The sequence below is a fragment of the Alligator sinensis genome, unplaced genomic scaffold (assembly GCF_000455745.1).
Source record: "Alligator sinensis unplaced genomic scaffold, ASM45574v1 scaffold528_1, whole genome shotgun sequence".
Classification (NCBI taxonomy): domain Eukaryota; kingdom Metazoa; phylum Chordata; order Crocodylia; family Alligatoridae; genus Alligator; species Alligator sinensis.
The window spans coordinates 3,805,658-3,826,413 of NW_005841846.1; the positions used below are offsets into that span (position 1 = coordinate 3,805,658).

A 20,756-nucleotide genomic window follows, 5' to 3' on the forward strand; every position below is an offset into this window, starting at 1 on the left:
TCACAGATTGGGAACCGCTGATCTAAGGACCGCTGTGGTTAACATGGTCTAAAAAAATATAGCCCACAGTTTGGTTGGGTTATTTGTTTTCTTTTTTTTTTTTTTTTTTAGGGTTCTTAATTGATTTTGAAAACATTAAAATAGAATTAATTGGAATGTGTTCATAATGATAAAGCTATCAGTTTATTTTATGTCTAGCCAAAGATGAATCTTATTGTAAGGGAAGAAGTTTGTAATTTTTTTTAATGTCAGCCACTGAAGTGTTGAAAAATTATGATTAAAAAAACATTAAAATATTTAAAATGAAATTAAATTCTTAATCATGCTAATTTATACTTCTTATAAGTTTGCAAACAACTAATTTGAATTTGCATGAGTTATACAGAAGACAAAACATTGGCTGGTTGTTGCTAAGTTACAGTCTTCCTATCTTTGCCTATTTAGAAGTTTTGAGAGCCAAAGAGAGGGAAGAAGAGCAACGATGAGAGCATGTTCACCTGTAATTCAAAAGGGTACAGCCAGTTACTGTAAATCTTTCTTCCCTTCTTTCCCAGCATTGCAAACAAAAATTATACTTGAAAAAGAATTATTTTGCTCTGCTGTAAATGACAGATGTGGTAACTCATCTATGATAAAACCTTATACTGCTGAGCATTCAGGAGCAAATAATATCTTCTTGTCTGGCTGTGGCACTTTGCTCCTTAGTAACATAAACAAATAATGCCTCCCGTTCAAAGTGTGTATGTGATATGCACAGGGAAAGGCTCGTATAACCTTTTCAGTTTAGTTATGTTATCAAAACATTATTTCTAAAGCCGGATGCATATCACTTTTAAAAGCTTGTATTGCCCACCCTGGCTCTCCAGAATTTGAAGATTTGGACTGCAGTGCCTCTTTTGGCATGCTGTGCTGTTTATACAGTGCATAAACTGACATTTCACTTCAGCAAAAGGAATCTCATTCCATTCCTTCTTTAGCAGGAGATTGCTTAAGGAGTTCACAGGATGGAGGTTTTGGTTTTTTCAACTGACATTTTAAGCATTGAATAGTTCCTTGTCTCTCTTACAGGATGCTCTTTAGCTTAAGTGCTATGGGGCAACTGTTTTGCCTTGTTTGAAAATCTACCAAGACCTTGTGGTGTTGGTTTTTATGTGGTTGGTCAGAGAACATGCAACTCTTGTTTTCTGTCCTGGATGTTGTTTTACCAACACTGCAAACAAAGGGCTCGGTTGTACCCTAAACACTGGTGGAACAGGGAGTTAGGCCATACCAGGCAGGGAGGAATTTTTAGGTTAAACTGTTTCAGGGCATAACAGTGGTTTGCAGTGTTGTGGCTCTGGGGTGTTCTTCTCTTATCCTGTACAGACAGGCATTATCTGCCCCCCCAAATTGTCTAAAATTTCATAGACATTGTATACATATTTGAAAAGATCAGAGGCATAGGTTTGGTTATAAGTTTACCCTAATACATAAATTAATAATTTTGCACATGATAATTGATGGAATAAATTGTGCTGCTTCTCTTCAGGCAAAACACATAGATAAATAAACACTTTACTTTCTATCTTACCTGGTTTTACTAAGTTTACTATGTTTGACAATGTGTGAAGCTCTTAAAGATACTAAATCACATTTGTCAATCATCCTGATTTAATTGTACCCCAGAGAGCCACTCAAGAAGAAAAGGAAGGGGGGCGGAGTACTGTTGTAATAGTTATCTGGGGATTGGCAAGCCACAGACAAACATTGCCTCTCCTTATCCAGATGCTCTTCATTTCATCCTGTGGGTAATACTCTCTGCACCAAATTTGTATAGCTTAGTCTGGTACTTAGCATAAAGAGATGACTGGTGACCAGCATTAGCTTCCTTCCGCTTCAGCCTCCTTTTTCACTGGCGGTAGTCATCTGTAGCAACTTTGAGAGAGACCATGGGAGATGACTGGGGTTTTGGTTGTAGCCGTGTTGGTCTAAAGACATAGGCAGGCAAGGTTCCTTGGGTAGGTATCTTTCCTTTGCGATATCTTTTATTAGACCAACTGTATCACAGCAGAAGAGTAGGGCTGTAAGTGTAGTCTGAAAATTGCATCTGTTTTGTAGCCCTTATAATTGCAGCCAATTCTGGTAGCTTTATCCATATTGAATAACATTTGCTCCCCAAAATCCCCTCGGGAGTACTTAAGGAGCAAATACTAATCTGTATGATTTTAGTGCAATTTATATACTCAAAAACAACTATACTGAATAGGGGAGGCAACCTAGTGATAGATGATGAGGAAAAGTCTGAAGTACTCGATGCCTTTTCTACCTCAGTCTTCACGGGCAAGGTCAGCTCCCAAACTACTGCACGTGGCAGCATAGTTTGGGGAGAAGGCAAGTAGCCAACAGTGGTGAGAGAAAAAGATAGGGATTATTTAGAAAAGCTGGACATGCACAAGTCTATGGAGCCAGATGTGATGCACCTGAGCATGCTGAGGAAGTTGGCCAGTGTGATTGCAGAGCCACTGGCCATTATCTTTAAAAGCTCTTGGTGATTGGGAGAGATCCTGGATAATTGGAAAAGGGCAAATATAGTGCCAGTCTTTAAAAAGGGGAAAAGGGATCTGGGGAATTTACAGACCTGTCTACCTCATCACAGTCCCTGGAAAAATGGAACAGGTCCTCAAGAAATCCATTTCTAAGCATCTGGAAGAGAAGGTGATTAGGAACAGTTTGGCATGGATTCACCAAGGGCAAATCATGCCTGACCAACCTGATTACCTTCTATGATGAGCTGACTGTCTCTGTGGCTGTGGGGAGACAAGTGGTTGTGGTATACCTTGACTTCAGCAAAACTTTTGATATGGTATCCCACAATATTCTTGCAAGCAAGCTAAGGAACTGCAGGGTGGATAAGGTGGATAGAAAACTGGCTGGATAGTCGGGCTCAAAGGGGTAGTAATCAATGTTTAGTTGGCAGTGTTTGGTTGGCAGCCAGTAGCTCAGTGTTTAGTTGGCAGCCAGTATCAAGTGCAGTGTCCCACGGTTGGTCCTGGGGCCTGTTTTGTTCAATATCTTCATCTGTGATGTGGAAGACGACATAGAGTGCACCCTCAGCAAAGACTGGATGACACCAAGCTGGGGGAAGTAGTAGATATGCTAAATGGTAGTGCTAGAATTCAAAGAGACCCAGACAATTTAGAGGTTTGGACCAAAGGAAATCTTGTGAAGTTCAGTAAGGACAAGTGCAAACTCCTGAACTTAGGATACAACAGTCCCATGCACCAGTACAGGCTGGGGGCTGACTGGTTAAGCAGCAGCTCTGTGGAAAAGGACTTGGGGGTTACAGTGGACAGTAAGCTGAATATGAGACAACAGTGTGCCCTCGTTGCGAAGCAGGTTAGCAGCATACTATGTTGCATTAGTAGGGGCAGATCAAGGTAAGTGATTATTCCCCTTTATTCGGGACTGGTGAGGCCACATCTGGAATTTTTGAGTCCAGGTTTGGGCCCCCCACTACAGAGAGGATTTGAACAGATTGGAGAGAGTCCAGGGGAGGGCAACAAAAATGGTTTGAGGGCTGGGGACCCTGACTTAAGCCATTCCCTCAGCTCCTCCTCCTGTTTAGCCTGGAGAAGATTGAGGGGGGATTTAGTAACAGCCTTCAACTGCCTGAAGCGGGGTTCCAGAGAGGATGGGGCTAAACTGTTTTCAGTGGTGGTAGACAATGGGATAAGGAGCAATGATCTCAAGTTGCAGCAAGGAAAGTTTAGGTTAGATATTGAGGGTGTGCGAAGCGGGCCCTATTCAATTCGGATTTGGCCCAAATCGGGGACAGTGATTCAATTCGTTGATTCAGATCACTGTCCCTGATTCAATTCGGCTGAATCCGAATCTGAAGATTTGATACTGATTTGGAGAATCAGCAATTCGGACATAGACACAGCTTTAAATGTTTTTTCTATGTGACTCAAGGTACCAGCATGGCTCATGAACACTGCAATGCTGGGGCACATGGAGCGTCCCACAGGAGTGTGGGGGGGCCCTCCACTTGCTCAACAGTGAACCCGGAAGTGGACCACAAGTACTTCTGGTCTGCTTCCAGGTCCATTGGGGAGCATGCTGGCCAGTGGGCCCGGAACTGGACCGGAAGTGTTTCCGTTCCACTTCTGGGTCTGCTCCCAAGCATGCTGCGGAGCCCTCCATGCTCCTGTGGGATGCTCCATGCATCCCAGTGTGCGTGCGTGTGTGTGTGTGTGTGTGTGTGTGTGTGTGTGTGTGTAAAAATAAATATTTGATTTTACTATTTATAAATGGATCTTATGGGCCTTTATACTCTTGGACCTATGTACTTACATGATTTGCTAACAAGATAAAAGCAGGAGAAAGTAGCATACTGTTTAGATGCCAATATATCCTAGGAACAGAAGGGAAAATATGCCTCTGTATTTATTTTTAAACTTAATCTATTTAATTTTTAATCCTTCATTTGGATTGAGGGTCTATTGACAGTGTCTTTTGATCAAAATGATGTGTTCATACAGTTTCTAAGATGTTACATTGCCTTGTAGTGACAGCTTTAAAAGTGGCTGAAGAAGCTTTTTGATTAGCCCATTTATTACAACTTAGATTAATTAAGTTTGTAATCAGATTTCAAGCATCATGTTCCAAGCCAAGGATTTCTTAGTTTGTTTCAGATGTCACTCCCAGGGCAGGCTCTCCTAAACTGCATTTTCATGCATTGCCGAGAAATTGTTGCAGGTTTTGATTCCCATTACAGAATCATTAATATTGTTAATAAGAGTTCTCGTGGATAAGCACACTTAAAGAGGATCATCCCTGTGAATTGGGAGTATTATAGTTTGAACATTTGTTAATTAGATGAAATTGGCATATGGAAGGCTGTCAGCTTTTAGTTGGATTTATATATTTGTTTCTGTTTTAATAATGACTTTGGCTATAGTGATTTTAAATTTCTAATTTAAATTAAAAGTGCATGAAGATTTGAAATGTCACAGTTTTGTCAACAGGTTTCTTTTTCTGATTAGAATGAGATGCTGAAGAAGTCTGTTAAAGAAAATCAGGTTTTTCCCTACCCTACATTGTCTATAATACTCTTCAAATTGTGAATCAGGTTAAAGGTGATGTGTAGGGTCAGAGTGGTGTGGGAAGGGGAGATTATACTTTTTCTAATTTCTGTCCTTAGTCTTCCAGCTATTTTGTTTTTTTGGCCCAACTCCGTACCCACATTACACACCCACTTCCAGAAGAAACTGTTTCTTATACTGAAATCAGTGGCTGAGATCTTATTTGCTCATGGGGAAGCAAGACTTAGCCCTGAAGTGAGTGAAGGTCAAAAATTGGCCCCATGCTCCCAGAAAGTATTACAGTATTTCCTTAAGTCCAAGAAAAATCAGTGCTGCCGTCTCTGGCTACTGTCTAGGATGCCATCTTTCTCATGAGTATCTCTGCATTTCCCCAGTGGCCTGGGGCTAAAACTCATGCATATTATTTTGTCCTCATCTTTTTAGAGAGTTTCCACACCCAGATGATGAACATTTTCTTGAGATTATAGACCTTACCAATGTCCAGCAAAACTTTATGGAAAACTTTATTATTTTTTTGGCATACACATACAGCAATGCTAAGATCTGTGAAGGTACTTTTAATGGTGATTGTCCTTCACTGTAGATAGCTATCAAGCACTGGGACAAGGTAAGGAAGGGAGTAGATCATAGGAAAACAGCACAGTAATCTTCCCATCTCAGCAAAAACAAGTGAAAGAGTCACTGATGAATGTTGCTTCCTGCAAAAGAAAATTGAGAAAAGGAATGGCAGAATTCTGTTCCCATTTATACACCTAAATGCCAGGAAGTGGTGCCATTTTGATGCTTATATCCAGACTGTGAATGTAGTACCTCTACCCCATGGATGTGTGCAGACTGAGCATTCAGAGTTGGCTGTGTGCTAGCTGGGCAAGTATGCAGATACATGTGTGTGTAAGGCCCAGAAAAATGACAGAGGAGAGCCTTCCCATGTTCTCTCTCCAGTGTTGTTTTTGAAACTGAGCCACTGTGCCTTACTTTAACAGTCTTTACAGAGAAGGCAGTGCAGTAGGGAAGCTTCTGCCTCATTGGAAGTCAAGCTCCAGCTTGGAACCCTTTCTAAAGGAGCAGCTGTCTCAGTGAGCCATACAGCCTCAAGCTTGTTGTCTTTATTCTAGCGCTGCATCTCTCTCTCTGTCTCCCAGCTGCCCAGGGACCAGTTTCAAAAGAACTGTTGAAGAAGGGCCTCAATAATGACTGTACTGTTGTGGTTAGAGCATTATGCTGGGAAATCTTACAGTCATGAACTCAAGTACCCACTGAGGACTGGAATCTGGGTTTCTCTCTTGGGCAGCCACTCAGCTATTGAGGTGTTTGGCACCCATTAGTTACAGTTTTTTGCCTGGCTATATTTTGATGACCTACACATGTTTCCACCCCCACAATGGGTATATAGCAGTGTATGTGCTCAGCCAGCTGCTCATGCTGTCTACTCATGCACATGTCTGCACTGCAGGGGTGACAGTCACAGCCTGCCTGTAATTACCCAAAACACCATTTATGTGGCTGGAAAACTGCCATTTAAGTCCCAAAGTGGAATAGAATTCCACCCAGTATGTCTGTTCTTAAAGCATTAAGATGCAATGAAAGTCAGTTAAGCTCTTCCCCTAAAAAAGGCTTGATAACACTGAAAAGTATTTGTGATACTTAGAGAAGACCAGATTATTAGGGAAATTAAAGTTGTTTTATTCTATCTGGGAAGTGTAAAAACCATCTGAAGGTGGGTATAAATGTAACTTCATTTTTAAATATCTCTTCATGCAGCTAGAGTCCTGTAAAGGGGCCTCATGTAAATAAGAGCATAACCTAATATGAATATGCTGATATTCTCTCTTCCTAGATTCTGAACTGTGGCTTTTCCCCTAGCCTTTACTCCCAGGATCTTTATTATTTGGCTCAACTGTCCAACTTCCAAGTGGCTGGAAACTGCACGCTGCATGGGTCACACCAGTGGAGGCCACAAAACAGTACCGGAGGGGGGATGGTCCTCTCTTCCCTGGAGTTTGCATGTCTTGTGGTTATCACTCTTCTCCACTGAACTGTACCGAAGCCTCTGTTCCCACTCCCATATGAGCCTTGCCTCCCACGCACCACTGTACCATGAATGCCTCCCCAACCACTGCAGCATGTGTGAAGATCCCCCTCCACCCCCTAATTCACAACGCATGTGGTCCCAGGCTCACCATCAGCTCCCAGGACCACTGTTGCACTGCATTGCCTTGCCTCCCCTCCGCTTCCTTATTTTGAACAGAATGTTTGGATGTTTCCTCTGACATCTCTAACCCAATAAATGGTGGCTGAACAGGGAATGCATCACTCTAGAGATCCAGTTTGATGCTCTCCCTGTATAGTATCCACTTTGCCACTGTTGGAGACAGGATCCTGGGATAGATGGGCCATTGGTCTGACCCAGTATGGCCCTTATTATGTTCTTAAGATAGAGGAATGACAGGGACAGCCTGGAGACTCTGGCTGCTCTTGCATACAGAGTGATAGGGAAAGCAGCAGCTGGGCAGGGTGCCAGCTTACTCTTCGCGGGGTACATGGAGCCTGCGGGCCACCAGTTGGACAGCCCTGATTTGGCACAAGAGCAGGCTGTGGGGTTGTCTTAAAGAAAAAAAATGAAGTATATCTTCTACATTCTGTTCAATGGTGCATGTTTCAGAGTGTGTGTGTGTGAATGTGTGTGTGTGTGTGTGTGTGTTAGAGTGAATTTAGCAATTGTTAAAGCAATGATCTTACTGTGTGGTCTATAGCAATATAGTGTCAATGGGTAGTTGAAATTTCCATTTTTGTAAAGTCTAATACTAGTTATATTTAGTCTTAGACTCATGCCAAGAAAAGGCAGTGTAAGATTGAGAAATAAACAGTGATCTGATGTACTTCAAGATCGTATCCCATAAACCTCAGCTATAGAAAAAATATATTTTAACTGGGCACATTATCCAAGATTTCCACCAGCAACAGCCATTTATTTACTCCTTGGGTAGGTAGTCACAAGGTATTGAAAACCTTACCATTCTGATTCTTTCTTTGCTTTTTAGTATTTAAATTCCAATATCATTTTTCTGGCTACTGTCTTGAGAACCACTAGAGCTATAATCCAGTGATTTACTCAGTCTGAAAGCTTTGAATGCTAGCTTTCAAATGGCATAAAGCATTAGTCTAGTGTAAAGCATTATTAGTCTGCTCCAATTCTTGCTTAAGATTGTATGCTAGAGTCATGTAGTAAAGATCGCAAAGATGATTAGTTGTTAAACCAGCACCAAGGCTTTAAGAGCCAGTCAGTGACCACCAGTGATTTGAAAGAAAATATTGGTATCTCTGTGAAAAGCATCTTCATCCTTGTTTAAACTATGCTGTGCCAGCCTGCATCTTTTATGGGAAGAAATGGCAAATTTTGTTGAATTTGGTGAACTTTTGTGCAACGCAGTATGCCATTGCGATTTCAGATAGGATTACAGGTGTAATTTTATTTGATGACTTCAGCAAAGCTTTAACGTTAAAGTTTTTGATGTAGGGACCAGCTGTGGTTTTAAAAACATTGAATGGATTTTGGGGATGGTATAGTTTTTCTGTAGGAGCCTCAGGAGAAATTGATGGATACATGGACACAGCCAGAATTTTTCTGGAAGAGCCCACATTGCATCAGCATCTAGTCCTTCCCCCTCTTGTTCCATGTGTACTCTGAAACGTTCTTCCTCCATGCCAGGCCAATTCTGTTGTGTCCGTATATCCATCCTTGTGCTACTGCTTTTGGGGACTTAACTCTAGTAACCAGGGAGAAGCAGGTCACCCCCCACATCCCTATGCAAAGAATGAGAGTTTGTTGTCCCTATTTTGCAGTGTCCAAGTGAATGTTGTTTTGAATATGGACAAATATGTAATAATAATAATACATTTCAGAAATAATTTACTTTCTGTCTGTTCTGTTCCTGGCAATGTACCAATTACTGTTTCCCTATTGCCATTCTAAAGTTCACCTAGATGGAAAGGTTTTTATTTCTGGATTTGGTTGCACACTTGAAGCATTTATTTTTAACATTGAATTCAAACACCAAATGCAGGTATTTTGTTTCTTCAAATGTTTCATAAAATGAACTTCTTTGACACTTAGTGTGATTTGGACTTTTAAACAGCAGCATATATTGAAGAAATGTTTGTTCAGCAATTTAAGATGTGTTTCAACATAAGAGAAATGAAAAAATGATTCATTTCAGTTTTACTCGTTGCTTGGGTAGCTGAGGTTTCCTGATACTTATTGCTAATTCACTTTCACAATGCAGGTGACCCTAAAGCAAGTCAAAATTGGAGAAATTCTAAAAGCCAAGGCTGTCCTGTTGGGTAGACATTTGTGCTACATGGCATGTTCAGTAGTTAAGTAATCTGGCGGGCTGTACGTTGTAAAAATGTACAGTAACAGAAGTAATGGGTTTGTTATAGTGCAGAATTTATAGAAATCATGTTATGGACCCAGATCTAGTTTGAACTGACATTTTAATAATACAGTTACAAACATTTACTGTGCTATATTCTTAGACACTGTCATTTTCATCTTTTTATATCCTGAACTTCTGGTTTTCACTGGTAGCATTTTTTTCTCTCTCATTTGATTCTGAGATTTTTCAAGTACAAGAGTGATATGATCCCAAGAAGCAAAACAGACACATTCTTTATCTAGCTAGGTTTTAGCAGCTAAGGGAAGCTGGTGAACTTTGTAATAGACAGGTGTGTGGGTGGCAGGAACATAGTTAGTTTATGCTTCCAGGAGCTTTGAAAACAACCAGGGCTATCTGAAAATTAACCTGCCACTTTTGATATAGTCAGTGTTGAGAATGTGGGACGGGTACAATAATGGCTGCCCAGCCCACAAAGTAAGTGTGTCTACTGCATTCTGCACAAGCTATAAGCAACAGAAAGCTCTGCTAGGAGGGAATTAATGTATTCTAGCCTTGTGGTCAGTAAGGCGTGTAGCTTTTGCAAAGTTTCTACAGGACAAAGAGAAGCACAGATTGTAAAACTGAAATGCTGCGTCCAATTCACAGGTTTCTATGGAAAGGCTGTGGTCAAAAGTGAGGTCACGATTCTTAACTTCTAAGAAGTATACTTCCAAGCAGGTCTCTTGAATAAATAGAAGACACACAAAAAGGGTAATAGGAGTGAGAAATACAAATCCCAGAAATGTAGGGGAAATCTATGCACTTTAAAAGAGCATTTTTTTAAATATGAGAATTAGAAATTATGCTAGACTTTTCTTTGTGATTTTGAGCAAAATGAACACAACAACTAATTAAGTACATGTACTGCATTGTTTTGAAGGAGTGGACAATATAAAATGCCAGTGTACTTTAAATGATTACCATGGCTTTGTAATATTTTACTGTTTACTGGTATTAGTAGATTCTTCTGCAAAGATTGTAGTTTTGCAGGTACTACTTCTAAATCTCTAAACCATTTGTACAGGATGTAAATTTCTGTTTTAAAATACAATACATTTATTTGTCCTTCCTTTTGGTCTGGCTCTTTTTATGCTTTACAAACTAATTTTCCTACTGACATCTGGTGGTGGGTCTGAAATGCTGAATATGATGTTGGAAATGCTATACATGCCTGTTTTGAAGTTTGCTTGAAATCTGTTGTAATAAAAGACACTTTTTCCAAAAATTTAGTGTGTTCATCAAACTCTTTAGTAGTTCCTTATAAAGGCAAAGAAATAATTAATAATTTGTGAAATTGTTACATGTTTACTCCTGTGTGTACCATATTCTCTGTTCCTGTTGACATCATGTTTGCGTATAAATATACATATATAGATACAAAAATGTTTAAAACATAGGCTACAATATTTTGATGTAAGACCGTGGTACACAATCTTTTGGCCCGATATGTCAGATGAAGGGTGTGAGCTGGTCTGCAGGGTAATACCCCATGCTCCAGGATTGGGCCTCACACTACCTCCCCTTGCTGGGATTGGGTCCTGGGGGCTCTGTGCTGCCTCTGATTGGGTATGCAGGGCATCGTCAGGCCCAGTCCTAGCACATGGGCCTGGAGAATGGCGTAGGACCCTGGAGCCCAGTCCCAGCATTCAAAACCAATCTGGTGTGTTAGGGTCAGGTGACATGACACCAGTGGCCACATATGACCTGAAGGCCAGCAGTTGAGCACCCCTGATATAAGATGCTTCTCTTTACCTATGAAAAAACATTTATTTTAATTATATTTAAAGAACCTCTAACTCAAAGGAAATGACAGCAATGCTATTTTTTACAAGTGTCAGACTGTAGAAGCACATTCAGAAATGTGTGGTTTATGTAGATTTAATTTTACTGACAGCATGCATGAGTAGAGCAGATGGGCACAGGAAAGGAAAAAGCACAGGCATTCTTGCATCATAAGTATATCCACAGTCTCAAGGCCAGCTGGCATATCATTGTTTTGGCTTATTGGAGGTCCAGTCATGATTAGGCCTTTATGCATTACTGTATCATAAATTATTATAATGGTATTGATTAATACCTGCCAGGCAGTACCTCTTTCTGGCCTCTCTTATCACATTACAGCTGCTATTTCCCTTGTACTTTGTATACCTATTAAGGTAATTTTATGTCAGATTTAGCTAGAAAATGCCAATGAGAAGATAGCTTATGTTGTGTAAGAGAGATTAGCACAAGAAATAAAAAATGGTGACAGGCTTTTATCTTGTCTTGGCTCCTTGAAAACTTGATACTGTCCCATTTGTCAAATAAATTACATCAGATGTCAAAAAACTTTTTGGCATGGAATACCTATAAATTATGATTGTACCTTGTGGACTAAGGTGCTTGTGCTTGTAAAATAGATCTATATTTCTTTTCCTCACACAGGATATATCTACACTTGCAATTAGCATGTAGCAACAAACTCTGACACTGTTCATGCTGGAGTTTATTGCTCCTAGGCACAGTGTTTATATGTACACTCAGGACCTTAGCACATGGAGCCAGGGTGCTGCAGCCCTGGACTGGCAGGAGATCTGGGGGATTAGCGTGCCAACCTGGGGCTGCTCGTCTTGGCTCGGTGTCCTGCAGAGGGAATGGCTAGGGGATGATGGTGCTACAGTGCAGACCTAGCCAGCAGGCAGCTTCACCCTTATGCCTCAGCCAGCCCCAGTCACTGTTTACACATGCGTTGCAATACACTAAATGACTCTGCCATAGGTTAGTACTTATCCTGGATCATACTATCCTGCAGCAAAGTTAATTAGTTTACTGTACCATGCGGTGCATGTGTAGACGATGACACTTTACTGCAGAGCTAATTGGTCATCTCTGCTGTAAAGCGCACATGTGGATGTACCCACAGTGTTGAATCTTTAGCTCCTTACTCATATTTTACTGAAGCTTTATTCAGACAAACTCTTGTAGACTTGAGAAAGGAGTTCCATTGAGTCTGTGCATTCTATAGCTATTCCTTTCTTTAAAGGTACTGGATTTTAGTTCTTTTTATACATGCACAATAAGGGTAAGAGGAGTGCTTTCATTTGCCTAATTATTGTAGCCTAAAATGAAAAGAAATACATAAGCCTCAACTTTCTGTTTCCAAAATTCTCAAATCCAAGTATTTATTCTTGGTAAGACGTGCGTTTATAAAATTCACATGGGCATCCCTGTATGAGTGTATCTTGCCACTACTTTACATAGCTTCTTATTAATCTGCATGGTGATAAATAGCTCCAAAGGTTGGCACCAGATAACTTCGGCTCTGATCCAAAATGGGTAATGTTGAGCATTTAAGTGCCTTTGGTGGTGGAAACTTTAAACCTTTATGAATTCTCATGTATCTAAGCACTTGAATGGGGCTTTTCAGGATCATTTGCTAGGATGTAGGTATCTAAATGTTGCCCAAATAGCACTTTAGATTGGAACATGGGCTGCTTTTTGGATCCAGCATTTTGATTAGGACTATCCAATTTCCAAGTGGTTGGGGGATGCTGACCCATGAGCTACACCCGTGGGGGCTTCATACTCTGGGGGACACGCTAGAGTAAACCATGGTCCTCAAGACTGCTCATTTTTTGAACTCCCCCCATCACCCACTGCACCAGGTGCACTCCTTCCCACTGCAGCATGAAGTCATGAGCTCATCCTCAATTCTGCACTCTATGCACTACAAGAGCCCTGACCCCTCACCAGGGCCAGGGCCAGGAAGTAGTAAATGAAGAAGGGAAGGGGAGCCTGAAGACTCCAGCTGTTGTTCTGGGGGGAGTGGCAGCCAAGCAGGAGACCAAGGCTCCCAGGCATAGTGTTTATGCGCACTCAGGACCTCAGCACATTGAGACAGGGTGCTGCAGCTCTGGACTGGCAGGAGGTCTGGGGGATTCACTACTAATACTGTGAATGTAACACTTAAATCATGCAAGGCACGGCTGTTTAAGTGGCAGTGCACGAGCCACATATGGCCCATGAGGAATGAACCTTCCAGTCCTAATGTCTATGAAAATCAAGGAATTACCTTATCAAAGGAAATTAAATATGTTGAAACAATACAATATAAAACCTTCTATTGATTTAGGATGTTCTTTTTTTAAACATTCTCAGTTTTGTCTTTACAAATATGAAAGGCTGTAGAACTATAGTTTCATTTGTTTGACTTCTTTCTCTTATTTGATGTGCTTCTTAAGCATTTAATATTGTTCTTCTCCTCCATTTTGAACAGGTATAATAGAGACTGCTGATCGGCTGGACCGTGAGACAACTTCACATTATTGGCTAACTGTTTATGCAACAGACCAAGGCATTGTGCCTCTGTCGTCTTTCATTGAAATCTACATAGAAGTTGGGGATGTTAATGATAATGCTCCTCAGACAACCGAACCTGTTTATCACCCTGAAGTCATGGAAAATTCACCTAAGGATGTATCTGTCATTCAGATTGAAGCATATGATCCAGATTCCAGCTCTAATGAAAAGTTAACTTACAAGATTACTAGCGGAAACCCCCAAGGATTCTTTTCAATAAATCCCAGAACTGGTAGGTATTAAATATATAATGTTATGTGAACAGTGTATCTGTGAATTTATTCTTCTGCATAAATGGACAATATTAATGTTTTTGCACTATGGGGAGGCTATTTTATTGTAATATTACATTCACACTTTTGCCACAGTTGCAGAGAAAACAAGGTACTTTGATCTTAAATTTGTTAAGCACAACTTATTTCAGTATGACAATAATATAATTTGCATGCAGTCTGTGCTGTGCCTGTTTTTTCTCCTTCAGGTTTCTGTTTGTAGACAAATAGAGTAGGACTGCTTGTGAATTGTTTGCTCAGAGGTATAGTTTTATTCAAATCTGTCTGAACTACTTGATGACTGATTATTCCCCAGGATAAGAGGATCATTATCTGGCACAGAATTTGTGAATGATAAGCTGCTGAATGGGATATTTTGAGTGTGAAAACAATAGAGTTCTAGTTCAGGATTATTCCTAAAACATAGAAGTATTGATGTTTCTAACAAAAAGCTCAGATTAAAAAAACAGTGACCTTTTAATATTATGAACTATAAATCCTGAATTGCTTGTAGGAATAGAAAGACAGGAAGCTAAATACTATAATTGTTTTTTATTGAAGCTGTACAGGGGACTTAATGGTGAGCGACTTTTATGCTGTTTTATTTGCTTGTGGACAAATGTAGAAACTGCTCTTCTCCATATGTAGTATGGGATTAGCATCTTAGAGACTTAATCAGACAGGCATGAACTTTCATAGACAACAACTTACTTTATCAGATGCTTTACTCTTTAACCTTTATTCCAGGAAGTAGTACCAATTTTGACCTGTGACTGTGGTTATCCCTTTAATTGTATATTGTTGCTCTGCATTGTGGAGGGATATACAGGTGCTATATAGAGCTGTACAAAGCGACAATGTTTCGTTTACATTTCAGATATACTGTTTTGAAGGGACAGTGTTTTGTTTAGCTATTTCGAAGCACTGTTCTGCTTTGTTTCACTGAAACTTTCGCTGAAACTGTTTCACTGTTTCGACGCGTTTTGGCATTTTGCCTATAGACTATAATGGGGAATCACGAAAATGCCTATAATGTTGTAATTTCTTGCCTGATTTGGATGAAAACAGCAGGGATGGTAGCCCCTTCTGAGGCCATGAAGCCTGTCAAGTTTCAAGAAGATAGGTGCAGGGTTTTCTGGGAAACAGCACCTCAAACTGTTCAGAGCAAAACTCAGGACATGCGAGTATAGCCAGCTACAGATGTCGATATCAGAGCAGTCTTTCCCCCCCTCCTCTCTCTCCTTAGTTTGTATTTTCCTGCAAGCCCGGCTTCGAAACTCAAAACACTTTGAAATTTTTGAAACATTGTGAATTCCCTCGTTTCGTTTCAAAGCTGTTTTGAAGCCTTGTGTTTCGTTTCAGTTTTGGTGTTTTGTGCTCGAAACACCTTTGAAATGAAACATCTGTCAACATTTTGCACGGCCGTAGTGCTACATTGAGGTCCCATGAAGGACTGATGACTTAGTTGACCAGAAATGTCTTCTCAGGCCCCAGGGTGGTACAAGTGCACCTTGACTTTTCATATTTCCTCCTTGACCTCTTCAGTGAAGCTAATTTTGTTAATGTGGAACAGTGACTTCACTCTCCAACCTTACAAAGAGGAGGGGAATTAATTCTTGATCTACGTTACTCTCCACCCCTTTCCCTTCAGTCAGGGAGTCACTGAAGGCTTAAAGTACCAGAGTGTAGGCAAAACTGTATTACTCAGGAAGCTTTAATATGCACATGAAGTGTTGGTTTCAGAGTAAATAGCTCTTCTACCTTTTTATCCTTAGTTGCAGAAATAGAGGACATCTGGCAGTAAAAGCAGCAAGAGACATAAATAAAAGAAATGCATTGCATTACTGAACATTTGATCATTTCTCAGTTCTACATTGCCCCTTTTCCTTGTAATTCACTTTTCCCCCTCTCCATCCATATCTGTTGTGTTCTTTCCATTGCCAACATATGTGATCCCTTTGCTTCTGCTTTTTTTTATATCCTATTTTCTTTTGTCTTTTGTCTCCTTTTCTTCCGTTCTCTATTTCCTGTTTGTCTCTATTCTTGGTTGCTACTGCTTTACTTCTCTTTTGTCACAATGCATCTGCCTCTTTTTCCTCCCTTTTCTATTTCATCTGTGCCCTCTCTTTTTTTCTTATTTGGCATGGATATAGCCAGATGAGAGAAAAAGGGACTTCTTTAAGTCTTCAGAGACCATTTGTGTCATAGTGGGTATTAGAATGCAAGACTCATGCTTCTGGTCCCACCCACTGCTAAATGACACTGCCTTTAATATATGGTAGGGTTTACTAGCTGTTGGGTGAAGCAGTTCTGCTACAGATACCTTGTAGAGAGAAAGCTTTGGCAGCCAGATCATGAAGTAATAATAGTACTTTCAAGTTCAATACGTAAGGATTTGTGTATAGGGGACTCTGGTCTGCTTTTATTATAGCAGCTACACCATAGAAATAGGTAATGTGATATGGAGCATTTGAATGCACAGGAAAAAGCAACTCAAAACTTTAAACTACTTAGAATTTAAAATGTAAATGCATTTACTCATTCTGCAAAAAAGTTCAGAAGAGTCTTTCAGAGTCTATGAATGTACATGTACATGTCTTAACAACAATAAAATGTTGGTTAAGTCTTAACTGGCACTAGGAGTCTTAACTGGGGATAAGAAAGAGTCAGTCCATTGTTTGGAATTGTTGTTATTGTTACTGTTTTATAGTCAAAAGTGTCAAGTATATAGGAGAGGGGAAGACAAGGGAGAGGAAGGAAGTGATTTTGCCTTGAAGTTTTCTTCATTACTAAGCTATAGTAGACTTGGTGCTGAGTACCACCAGTGAGGGTTGAGTGGTCCGGTCTTTATATTTTAAATCCCCACATTGGTGAGGAAGACTTCATAAGCATCCAAAATGGCTCTACCGGGATGTGTTTGGTTTAAAACTACCAGTCTATACCGGATATAGACTCATTAAATAAGGTGGACCAAATAATGCAACTTCAGAACCATTATCTTCCAAGTGTCCTTTCTGCCTATTGCAAATCAAATACAATTATTCTGATTAGCCTTTATTTAGGGCTAAAGCTTTTTCAAGTATGTTTAGAATGTTGAGCGTGTTTTAAAAAGTCACTTGGAAGAGATGCTAATTACTGTTATAGCTATCACACAGAGTACAAAATGCAGTTTACACCACTGTGTAATAGTGGTCAAATGCATTTTAATAAAAAAAAGGGTTGAAATATGCCTGTCTAAAATCCTTATTTATAAGTGAGATGATAACCTGTCCTACCCACCTGCACCCAATTGCTTAAAGCAGATCTGGAATTAAAATATTGCAGGACTCACTGCAAAACTAAAACCTGATGCTGTTTTAAACAGTGGATAATTGGCAGTCTAGTGATTTAGTACCTTTGCAAAGAAATACCACAAAATAACAATACAATCATAGACAAGTAGGACTCAAAGGTACCTTAGGAAGTCATCTAGTCCAACCCCTTGCTCAAGGCAGAATCATCTGGGTTTAAAACATTCCAGACAAGCATTTGTCTAACGTGTTCTTAAAATTCCAAGAGATTCCATAACCTCTCTGAGTTGCCTGGTCCAATGCGTAACCACCCTTATAGTGAGAAAATTCTAATATCCAAACCAAATTTATCTTGTTCCAGTGTAAGCGTATTTTAAATACTTAAATGTACAAACGTATTTTAACATATGAGTCCTGTTCCAGTGCAAGGGACCTTGCAGAGTGCAGGAAGATGGCCCCATTTGCCCTTTTCTGTTTTATAGTGTCATAGATACTTGTAGAGCCCGTGGTAATAAAAATAATAAATAATAATGACAATCTAGATGAGAGCTATCCAGCTCACAGCTGGTGGGCCACATGCAGCTGAAAAAGGGTTAACCAGCCCCCAAGCTGTCAGCCTGCCGCTCACATGTACAACATGGTGTGGGAGAAGAGGGCTGCATATGTAGTGTAGCAGAGAGTGGGAGTTCACCTGCAGAGCAACAGTCTGGGGGTCTGTGATACCTGCAAGGTGCAGCCCTTGGCTATTTAGAAGTTGGAGAGCCCTGCTCTAGATTGAAAACTGCTCTGTGTTCTTTTGCTAGTAGCTAGTCTGTACAGAGAAATTTGTGAGGCCACAGCTAGAGTACCGTGTCCAGTTCTGGACACCCCACTTCAAGAAGGATATGGATTAGCTTGAGAGGGTATAAAGCAAGGCCAGCCATATGATTAAGGGCATGGAGGGTAGGCCCTATAGGGAGTGACTTCAGGAACTGAGCCTGTTGAGTCTGAGTATAGAAGGCTGAGACGTGACTTGATAGACCCCCATGTCAGGGGTGAGCATCAAGATCTAGGGGAGCAACTCTTCAGAAAGGCACCTCAGGGGAGGACGTGGACCAATGGGCATAAGCTAATAGAGGGTAAATTCAGGCTGGACATAAGAAAAAACTTTTTCTTTGTAAGGGTCACCAGAATCTGGAACACACTCCCAGCAGAGGTGGTGCAGTCACCTTCCTTAGAGGTGTTCAAGATGAGGCTGGACAAGTACTTTGAGCTCATCTGAGCCCAGTAACTTCCTGCCCATGGCAGGGGACCAGACTCGATGATCTTACAGGTCTCTTCCAGTTCTATGATTCTATTAAATGTGCCTTTTTAAAAAAATTCTGCTAACATTTTGCAGTTTTATACATAGAAATGCTGTAAATAAGACAGCTTAGCGCATTTCTACATCACATGCCAATTTTTTTTTATCAACTTTACTTGAAGTATGTATCTGGTCTTTGATAAAATTCATGATTTTTTTTTTTAACCTTGGTATTCACTTGTAATGAAGAAGACTGCTGCCCAAAAGAGCAAGTCAGCAAGAACAAGAATGGTAATCATAGGTTTATTAGCAACAAAAAATCTGAGAGATTAATTGTACAACATTCAGGGTCAACTAATATAGGCAGTAGGGCAATATGCATAGTAACTAGTCTGTGGTTTTGATCCGTGAATCTGTCAGTATGAAAGGGTGCCCTGTCCTGTTTCTTTGCAGAAATGAATTAGGGCTATGTGTGGCCTAGATTAATCAGAATTGTGGGGTTCTAAGCCATTTTACAGTTTTTGGAAAGGAGGAATTTCAAGAGGTGACATTTCATAGACACAGACTGGAGGCTTCATTAGAACAATACATTTATTTGAGATTCAGAGAAATGCATAAAAATAAAAAGAAGCAATGCTAGTTTTAGAAAATTGTACAGCTAATTCTCTATAGGCAAAAACCCTATCTAATGACTTATGGCTAAATAAAAGTGCTGCACAGGTGAATCAGTGGTCCTGACTCCGTGTTCCATCCTTGGTCTGTCACTCAGTCTGTCCGTAAAATGACTGTAATATCTGTCTATAATGTAGTTGTGCACTCTAGACTATAGTGAGTCACTTTTTTTTAAAGTACTACAGATTTTACCTAAGGGTTATTGTGAGTGGCTAAATTTTTAATTTTTTTTTTTTTTTTAAATTTTTACTTATATTTAAAATAATTGAGAAAGAAATTCAGCTCCTGGCAGGAATGTTTGAAATATGGGAGTTAGAAACAAACAGCATTAGTTATATTTATAAACCAGGTATAGAAAATGTACAGTGAGTCCTATACTGAAATATACCAAAAATTCTAACTTATATAAGTTTTATGTGCATATATGATACAAGTAATTCTGTGGAACAACTAATGTTATACTTTGGATGAATCATCTAAAATGTTGTTCACTAGTGCTAATTTAGGATAGCAATTATCTGATTAATTTTACCGGGAAGTATGAATTAAACTTCAGATTTATGTCCTAAAAGTGAAAGATAATCCATTGAATGCTGTAAATGTTTCCAGCCCCTTTCAGTGTTCTCTTGTGTACTTCCATATATCCTTTTTGGTGAGAATTCTAAAGAGAATATAAAGACTAGACGTTACTTTTAAAATAAGCACAGTTCCTTAAACTGAAATCCTGCAGTTGCAGGATGCTATTTTTCTATTATTGCTTTGTCTGATTTGTAATTTTGTTCTATTCCTGTTCTTTGTTGTGAGATTGCAAACTCGATGTGAAATTGGAAGAAAGGCGTTGAGCTTTAACTGACTAAGTAATAATGGCTCAGCAAGTTGCATGCAAGCCACTTTAATTCAAGTGGTGAAGAGTGTTGTTAATTACTTTAGGACTAGAGCCATTAAGTTGCAGTCCACAAACAAAAGGGATTGACAGAATCCCTGCAGGGCTGCCTCTGAATCTACCCTTCATATGGATATGTTAGTTCTGCAATGCTGTGGTAGAAAAGAGGGTCCCTGTTAAATATTTCAGGCTGTTATAAGTAAGAGTGAGATCTGAAAGGATGTTGTGTTAAGACGCCTGAAAAAGCAGCATGTGCTATCTGCCCTTTTTGGCAGGCTTTGGCTTGGGAGGGTTGGGACAACAGTGGCAGTTAATGTTAGGATCGTTTCCCATAATGTTGAGCATGGGGTTGGAATCCTTTTCAGCTGCTAGAGACAGGGAAAGGCTCCTTATTTTCTACTCTTCAATAGTGTGTCCCTCTATTAATCCCAGAAATTGTCCTTTATACTTTTAAATAAAATTCATTTTTGCCAGATCAGTATGCCTATTCTTCCTCTTT

The 20,756-nt window shown here is 39.9% G+C and overlaps 1 protein-coding gene across 13 annotated transcripts in view; it reads left to right on the forward strand.

Moving 5' to 3' along the window:
* Positions 1–20,756, forward strand: part of FAT1 (FAT atypical cadherin 1) — a 165,460-nt gene that overhangs the window by 44,289 nt on the left and 100,415 nt on the right. For all 13 annotated transcript variants that reach the window (XR_003094782.1, XR_003094783.1, XR_003094784.1 and 10 more), the window contains one exon: positions 13,776–14,090. Coding sequence is in view for 8 of the 13 variants with exons in the window: in XM_025207664.1 (XP_025063449.1) it covers positions 13,776–14,090 (315 nt within the window). In the remaining 5 variants the exon portion in view is untranslated. The remainder of the gene's footprint in view (positions 1–13,775; positions 14,091–20,756) is intronic.